This window comes from Phalacrocorax carbo, chromosome 12, assembly GCF_963921805.1.
Source record: "Phalacrocorax carbo chromosome 12, bPhaCar2.1, whole genome shotgun sequence".
In the NCBI taxonomy this organism is placed as follows: domain Eukaryota; kingdom Metazoa; phylum Chordata; class Aves; order Suliformes; family Phalacrocoracidae; genus Phalacrocorax; species Phalacrocorax carbo.
This window is the reverse complement of record NC_087524.1, coordinates 9381060-9390065: the sequence shown is the minus strand read 5'-3', so window position 1 is coordinate 9390065 and position 9006 is coordinate 9381060. Positions and strand designations below refer to the sequence as shown.

The 9006-nt window shown below is 48.7% G+C and overlaps 1 protein-coding gene across 3 annotated transcripts in view; it reads right to left on the bottom strand.

Moving 5' to 3' along the window:
* Positions 1 to 492: 492 nt before the first annotated feature.
* The window catches only part of NEURL1 (neuralized E3 ubiquitin protein ligase 1), a 168343-nt gene continuing 159829 nt past the window's right edge, over positions 493 to 9006 (bottom strand). For all 3 annotated transcript variants that reach the window (XM_064464073.1, XM_064464075.1, XM_064464074.1), the window contains exons 5-6: positions 4862 to 5008; positions 493 to 3548 (exon numbers count right to left, since the gene is read on the bottom strand). In XM_064464073.1, the coding sequence (XP_064320143.1) occupies positions 3307 to 3548; positions 4862 to 5008 (389 nt within the window). In that variant the 3' untranslated portion in view covers positions 493 to 3306. The remainder of the gene's footprint in view (positions 3549 to 4861; positions 5009 to 9006) is intronic.

Here is a 9006-nt window from a genome sequence, read left to right as displayed (position 1 = left end):
CTATAGAGCTGTGGTGACGACACATGGCTATATTGCTACTGCTCCACCTAATATCCAGCCCCTTACTTGGCACCGACCAGGCTGAGCAGCATGGTTCTTGGTTTCCTTGCAGTGTGTCTTCTCTTTCTTGTGCTGGTGAGGTTGTCTTTTTGTTGTTGTTGTTGTTACAGGCACCCAGGAGAGACTCTGCAAACAAGAAGCTGTGACCATTCTCTGGGGAGGATGTGAAAAGGCTCAGGAGCATGGGGCTTAAGCTGCAGGAACATGGTTAGCCCTTTATTGCTTATGTGTGTATGGGGGTCCATCAGGGGACTAGCTGTCAATACCCCTTCATCCTCAAGCAATGAAGGAAAGCCTGAGCTCTCTCCTCCCAGCTCCCCCCAAGGAAGAGGCTGTCATGCCACCATTGCTCTTATCCCAGCCTCTTGCCATAGCACTGCTCATTTTTTGCCACGCTTATGGAAATGGTAAATATTCAGCTGCTCATGCTGCTGCAGGATACCTAAATCAACTTTATTCACAATCACAGTTATCCAATTTTTCACAATGAGTTATTCTTCTCTTTAAACAGAACACAAAACATCTTAAAGTAAAGCAATGAAATGCAAATGACACAAGAACACAGAGGTACGTGGGAACCTACACCAGTCAAACAAAACAAAAGGTTAGGATTGTTGTTACTGTAACTGCTTTTGCTGATTTTTTTTTTTCCCCCTCTGTGGAGAGAGCCTTGCTATCCTCTTCCCTGCTCACAACTGGAGGCCAACTGATGCTGGGAGCAGGACTTAACCCCAATTTTTAAGCTTGGATGCTGGGGGATGCTTTCAGCTTCTGCTAACTCCTAGAGTTTGGTCCACAGTAAAACAAACACAGTCATATATTAAAACACTCTGAATCTGATGGGTGAAAAGGGAATTCACACCACTGCACTGGTACCCATGGATGGAGTTTCTTGAAAAATAAAATGTACCCCTTAGCCTGCCCTGCATGGAGGGAACCAGTCCCACTGGTGTGGTGAAGGCCCGGGAGGCTGCTTATTGCACGTTTCCCCACATCCACTGTTTCATCAACACCTTCCTACCCTTTAGGTTCCTTCTTTCTAAAAATCTTTGCACTCACTTTTGTCTAACTACTGAAACAGGCTCCCTGTTTCTGCTGGTCACGGCTCTGTCCTCGGGCAAGCTGGAGGCTGGCTGCGTGCCTGCGGACCAGCAGTGCCCCTGGCATGGCTGCTGTGACTCCCCCCCACCCCCCGCAGATTCATGCCAACGCGGCCTCCCCTCACCCCTCAGTGCGGGCATCCGGGCACCTGAGCCATGGTGCTCCTGGGCTTTTGCCAGCCAGCCTGGAGCGCAGGGTAGAGCTGGGTTAGGGGTGTACGTGACAGGTATGGAAATAAATAACGTAAATCCCTGTAACCAGAATATCAGTGTTCAAGTTAGTAGTGCCTGCCAGGGCAGGCTGGGGTGGCTGCAGACCCCTGTGGCAGGCTGCAGTCATGGCAGTGCCTTTAGAGCAAGGCTCTACAATGTGCTCTCCAGCTAGGAGCCGCTCTTCTTATTTCCTTGAGAGGACAGGGTGAGGATGTTTTCCAGGTGCTTTTGGGCACAGCCTCTGTGAGTGCTCCTTCACCCACGTGCTGCCTGGTGGGGGTCATGATGTCCTGTCAGCAAGTGGCTGTGTATATTAAAAGCTTTTATCCCTATGCCATGCTGGTCTCCCGTGTCCTATCAGTGACCATATGCTGGAGCACAGGAAAAGGCTCAGAAGGATGGGGTGTAATTCCATGGCCTTCCCTGGCCTTACCTGGAAGGCAACATGGCAGGGCAAATGCCACTGCTGCTGCGCCCCAGCCCTGATCACCCTTCAGGGCCCAGACACTGTCTCTTCCTCCCACACAGCCCTGGCAGGCAGCAGGATGGGGCCGGAGGGGAGACAGGCAGCTCTTGCTGCTGCGGAGCCACCCTGCTGGGGCCCAAGGGCTGCCAGCCCTGAGCCAGGCCAGCAGCCATGGGGGCGCCCACCATTGCAGGCGCCCACCACGGGGACAGTCGGGTCCCTAACCGGGGCAGGAAGGGGAGTTATTTAAATAAACAAAAGCAAACCAAACCCCTCAAGCTATCTTTTTTGGTTTTTTTATAACTTTCCTCTCTTCTTAATATGTAAGGACAGCCATGTCCTGCCAGCGGGCTGGCTGTGAAGGTTTGAGTACCACCTGGCTGGTTTTGTCTTAAAGCACAGTGATAAAGTTACCAGTAAATGAAACCCGCAGACACATGGGTTTTTTACATTCTTCCCCAGTGGGATTGGGGTCTTTGTTTCTTTTTTTTTTTCTTTTATTTTCTCCCTCACAAGTGCTGTCTGGATGGCAAGAGGAGGAAAGGCAAGGGAGACACATCTTCCTCTACTGGAGGCCCATAGGGGCAGAGATGCTGCCAAATCCCTTGTGCTGCATGGAGACCATTTGGGAGAAGCCACAGAAAATCGGTGGTCATGGGGGTTGAGAGTTGCTTGTCATGCAACCGGATGGCGACAGGACGAGGCTGGACGCTGCTGGGCTGGAGCAAGGCCAGTGCCAGTGCTGGCTGCCAAACCTGCCATGAATGCCTCTACCAGGGAACAGTGAGGGAGGAGTGGCGGACGGGCCTTGACGGGCTGCCATGGGGCTGCTCTTCTGCCTGCAGTCATGGGATGGGTTTTGCTTCACAAATCCTGGGTCCTTTTCTGCACTGGTCCCAGCCTTTCTGCTGTGAATGAGCTTACTGCACCTCGCGTGCTGGGTCAAAGCTTGTCTTGCTCTGTCCTTTCTAAGGGGCTTTCTACGGTTAGGCTGGTTGTACATGGAAACGTTGCTTGGTTCTCCTCTTCTGCTAAGCTGTCCTCTGCATGCAGGGTGTCTCCAGAAGGAGATGTGTAGCACTGAAAGTTTTACTGCTTGCTGTTCCTGCTAAACATTGGAGATTCCCCTCCGCTGTGCATGGTGTAGAAAAGGGATGATTGCGCCACCTCGTTTGTTTTGGTTTTGTGGTTTGTTTGGGGTTTTTTTGAGATAAAGTTTAAAATTCACAGGGGAGGGTAGTCCATCACAACTTCCCCGACACACTGGAGTTCAGCCCCAGGTCTTGCTCAGAGGGTAGAAAAGCAGCGTCTAAACTTGTCTCAGCTGTTGTCCATGGAAGAGGGGATCAGGGTGGTGGTGGGTGATGGTTTTTGAATCTCCTGGCTGATGAATAGAGACCAAGACCTGTGTTGTTTCACAGCATCCTCCCCACCTGCCCAGTCCCCACCACAGCATCTGCTGCTGCTCTAAGTGCTGCGGTATGTTTTGATGATATCTTTGATGGCCCGTCTGCAAATGGGGCAGCAAGCATTGGCCATCTTCTTGAGCTTCAGCCCACACGAATAGCAGAGACACATGTGTCCACAGGAGTAAATGACTGTGTCTACCATGTTCTCATAGCAGATGGTGCATTCATCTCCCCAGGGCCCTGAGACGGACGGGGCGATGGGTGACTCAGGCAAGCTGATGGGAGAGTTGGGAGCTGTGCCTGAAACACAAAGAACAGGGTAAGTCATGCTGCTTAAAAGGCTTCTTGACATCCCAGGGCAATTTCTGCCCTGAAGCCAGCTACAGAGGGAGGAACCGTGCCCTAGCAGAAATGGATGCTCCAGGATCAGAGGTCCTTCCTGTGACCTACTGTCCCACTCACTGAGCTCTGGTTTACATGCCAAGGCTCAGGGCAGCAGAAAGGCAGTATCTGCTGGGATCTGCTGCCCACATAGAGCAAACCAGAGGCAGCTGTGCTCACAAAGCAGGGACAAAGAGCAGTTTCACATTTTCAAACCACTGTCTAAACATTAACAAAGGAGGAAAAATCAGGAGGGATGGATCAAGCCATCTGCTTTGAAAAGGGAGAGGCCAGGTGGCACACGGTGGCAGCAGCTCCCAAGACAAGCAATGCTTCATCTGCAGGGCTGATGTGGGACCACAATGCCTGGCTACAAATCATCCTGAGTGCATGTTTCAGGACAGAGGTGGGGTGGTACCTGCATGGACAGCATCTAGCTCAGAGTGGGTACATTGCTTTGAGAGCTATGAGGAGCTGCAGCAATTACACTTGCAGCACACCCATAATGAGGCCTCCCCAGTGAAGCCAGATGAGGTAGCAAGATGAGAAAATTTCCATTTTTTTTCCCCAAAAAAACCATTAAAAATCTGAATGTTTGCTGTCACCAGTTATTAGACTTAACACTGTCAGGTACCTTCAGCAAAAACCAGTCTTGGTTTGGACAATGACAAGGACTAAGTTATACATCCCACCATTAATGCCTTGGGATCATGCGGGTCCCTGGGGATTTAAAAATGCTGCAGAACAGCCTATCATTTTGCATTGCATGTAAATTTATCTAGATCTCACTGGAATTAGAAATACCAATACTGCCTTTTTCTGAAGAGGGTACTGTAGGTGTGTGAGAGGGAAAGGGGGGCGGTAGGCATACACATAACTCCAGTCTAAGCTAGTGTGCAGCATGTCACTGCCACACAGCTCCCCAGAAGGAGCTGTGCATCACAGGGCCACGCACATAACAGAAACTCTGCTGGCTCCCTTGGGACCTTTCATGATGAAAAGGGTTGGAGAAATATTGCTGTCTAGGCATCTAAGTGGCTTCCACATAAAACAAACCAAAAATAGACTTTGCAGAGGCTCTCCCTCCCCAATGGAGCTGACAGGAGACTCTGTTGATCATTGTGGTTTTAGAGCCCTTCTGGGAGACAAGCCTGAGACCGTGAAGGGAGGCAGTGCAGGAGCGGGCAGAGGGAGGCAAAGGAAAGGCAGAAGGGGGATCCCACCGCACTTACCACTGATAGAGCTGCAGAGGGGGCCAGAGCCACACGTAGACAATATGGGGTCAGAGACACCGCTGCAGAGTACGGTGGGGGAATTGGGTGTCGATGCGGGCGAGCTTGGTGTGGACAGCCCCAGCCGTTCGGCTAATATGGTGGAACCTGCACCACAAGAAAAGAAACCCACAGTTACTTTTAAAAACTGGGGCTGACAAAGCACTGGAGGTATGTGGCAGGGGTGCAGCTCTCAGCACTTGCCAGGATTTGTGTCTCATCAGCATGAAATCTAGAGAAGATGTAAAGGAAAAAAAAAACCAAACCTCATATGCCTTTTTAAATGCTAGCAGCTGGCCCTGGAGAGACATTGAGCTCCCAGAGCCCCTGAAATCTGCTGGAGCTCCTTTACTCATCATAACCCTTTGTTTCTGCCCTGCCCTTAAATGTGTCTCAAGTCATTATATGCAGTTACCTTCCTTATGGTTTCATGCTCGTATGCACCCTCAGCACTAAATCCAGCGATGGGCTTGTAGCCAGTAGAGGACACAGCCTGCAGTAGGGTGGGCTGGACTCCAGCACAAGACTGTATCACCTTGTCAAAACACTCTACGCTAACCCAGCACAAAATGCATCATCCCAGGCTCTGACAACTTCATGCAAAGTCACTCAAGGACTTCCCAGACACAAACACGAGGGTTTGGCAATCAGGAAGACTTAGCTCTACTCACTGCTCTGCCTCTTCTGTAAGGTGGCCTCTGCCAGATATGGGGCTAGCAGGTGAGGACAGAAATCTGGGAATAAACCTCTTCAGGCCAGCCAAAAGACAAGTCACCAAAATGCATTTATTTGGCTCTGGGATGAACTAGGACACCTCCCCCCCCCCAAACAGGAACGATTTCTCCACTTCCCACATGTCTGGCTCAAAAGTGCAGACCCCCTTCAAAGCCCTTGTAGGTGTTGCCAGCTCTACTACCTCCTGCTGTCAGTGCCCACAACCACCTCTGTGTTAGTGTGGTCTGCCAGAAAACCCAGCTCTGCCCCACAACCTGCTCAGCACCCTCCTTCTGTCTCAGCCTGTTTCTTCTGCTGTTATTATATATATTATAAATAGTATTTCTTAAAGCCCCTTCCAGAAGAGGGAAAAAAGGGAATGCTTAAAACTCTAGCTAGCTGATGCAAAGGTTTTGTAGGGGAATTTAATTGTTAACGCTGCAGCCTGGTCTTCAGTAAGACAGTGGCAAGAGAGCAGCATACAAGTGCATGAACCAAGGTATGGTTTCTTGGTGGTAAGAACTAGTTTGCCTATGGTTTTAAAGTTAAAGTTTCTAGTTCCCCAGCTGAGAAGACAATCAGGGTAACTCCAAATCAGAACTAAAATGCTGACTTCTTTATGTTACCAAATAAGGAGCTGGGAGACATGGAGGGTTTGGATCCAGTGTCCTCAATGAGTCGGAGGCTACTCCCCAGAGAAAAAGCAGCAGCAGGAGGCCAGGAAAACCCCATGCACCAAAAAGGTCCTTCAGTTCCTATTTGCGGGGAGGCTACTGAGCGAAGAAGGGCCAAACCTGGGAAGCAGGGACTCCAAGTGTCAACTGTGGGTTGTGCAAAACAAGCAAAAGCACAGCAGCAGCCAATGCTAATGTCTCCTGCCCTTTTTAGTAGAACAAGGCTGAGCAGTTCGAGAGTAGCACAGGGACTGCAGGGGGGTCATGTTTGGGTCAGAAATCTGCTCTGAGGACTGCGTATGGGAGAATAAGTTATTTGCCTCAGCCTTCAGTCCCTCAGTTTTACCCCTCTTCAAACAAGGCGTGCTTTGCTCACAGGCAAAATCTGAAGTTGAATTAGCCTCTAAAAACGGCTTTGGGGCTCTCACACTTGAGATGCTGTAGAGAGGCATGTCCTTTATCACACAGATGGGAGCTGAGGCTGGAGTTTAGCTCAGTAAATACGCAAAGAGAATGGTGCAGCCTCTAATGACAGCCACTAGCAATGGCCCTTCCCCTCCAATCTGACAGATGACCGTAGCAGAAAACTTGCCCTGTGGGTAACACACACTGTAAACAGGCCCAGCAGGAGCACAGATTTCAGCTTGTTCACTGCACACAGAACAAATATGAATGCTGAGCAGCTGAACATGTTTTTCAAGCCTTCCCTCTCATCCCTGCAGCCTGGAGACATTTATGCCAGTTGGCTGACACACAGCACGTTGCATTTCTAACACCAACCTGGTCATTTCATTAAAGGCAAAATAAAGACTATTAAGAGCATTTTTTTCTGGGCTAATAAGAAATTTGGAGGTGCCCCAAGTGTCACAGAGTATGAGCTGATGAGGCATGCTGGCAGTAGTGCAAACAGCCTTTCCACAGTGCAAGGAGAGCTTATCAGTGCAGAAACCACAATCTCCTCTGGTTGTGGCTAGTCTGAGTCCCAGAATGGCCTTACCCAAGGGCCAGCACACACCTTCTCAATTCTTTCTCCTAATACAAGGCACAGCTCTTGACTTTTCTCCAGCATAAGTATAGAGCTTTGTTTAAGACACTCTGAGTTCTCTACCAAACAAGACACACACGGTGACGGAATGCTCAACATAAGACACGTTACTCATGCTGTTAATCTATTGCTGGATGGAGTGCAGATACCATGACAAGGAGCATGGAATGAGATCATGTGCAGGGTGGAATGAGTGTGGCCAGCTTGGCTTAACTAAAACCAGATCCATATGCTCAAGGCCAAACACTGCTTAGTGTGTGCACAGAGCTCCCACCAAGAGCTAGCTTTCAGACCGTGATTTTAAACCATTAAATAATTCTAAATAAATAAATTGAAATAATGATTTAGAAACATTCTTCCTCTCTGTAAAGCCCACAGATAAATTGTCTCTGCTGCTAACTTATCTCATGTTTGATCTCAAACACACTGGAATCACCTTTAAATGGATTTTGAATCAATTCCATTTGCTGCTTTATCTTTGCAAAGTCCAATTATTAGCAAAATCCAAAGTAGATTGACTCTTTCTCTGTACGTCTGTCATCACTCTGGGAGAGGTGCAAATAAACAAACCTATATGTCTACACACACAAGGAAAGAGAGTATTATACTTTCAGTAGAAGAGAGTGTTACCATGGACTGTACAGATGACATCATGCCAGGAAAGGCTGCTAGTATGCTAAAGGTTTGTAATTCAAAATGGTCTTGCCAAACAGGAAATAGGATCAGAAATAAATGGGATGGTATTCAATACGATCACATGGCAATTGCAGCACTTAAGCAGAGATACTCAGCTACCCAAGCACAGGACAGGGAATTAGTCCATTCAATTACAAATACAGCTGTCCTACAGAAAAAAAACCCGGGGGTTGCTGGAGGTCACCAGATGATCACAAATCAACAATGCCAGCCTGTTATGGAAAGGTTGCACCAATCTAGGGTCATATGAGGCTGGCTGAGGACTGGAGCAGGAGCCTGGAGGCACTGTGGTAGCACTGTCCCTGGAAATACTCAAAACTCAACCAGACATGGTCTTGTGCTAATTTGGAAGTTAGCGCTGCTTTGAGCAGGAGGTTGGATTAGATGATTCCCCGGGGTCCCTTCCAACCTAAAATGTATGATTCTATGCTTTTAAGAGGGCAACATTTTTCACAGGCTGCTAAAAGGAGAGAAGAAACAATGTTCCTTGTGAACGTTCTGGGTAAGACAAGAAATCGTGGGTTTAGACTCCTAAGGTATTCGGGTTAGACATGATGTAGGTAGTGAAGCTCTAGTCTTTAGAAGACTGAATCTCTAGATTTCCTAGAGAGGCTATGGCATTGCCATCAGAGCTCTTTTAGAACAGGAAGGTGAAGTAGGTAGTCTCTTGGGGTCCCATTCAGCATTTGTGATTTTTATGAGAGTAGTTACCTGTAACCATAATTGCCCTTTTATAGACTGTCCTAACTGTGACCAAAATACAGCAGCTGTGGCCCTTGGAGATGCTTTTGGCTCTCTGTGTCTACTGTGGCGAACAGTGTGATTTCCCAGAACATTGCAGTCCACTCTCGGGACATCTCCTGAGGCTGCCCCAACTTTTAAGAAGACATCTTTTTGCTCATCTCTCTTAATGGCAGCTGTCTGGGGAGAGCTGTGCCACTGAAGGATTTACACTGGTAAGAAGGCCAGATACAACG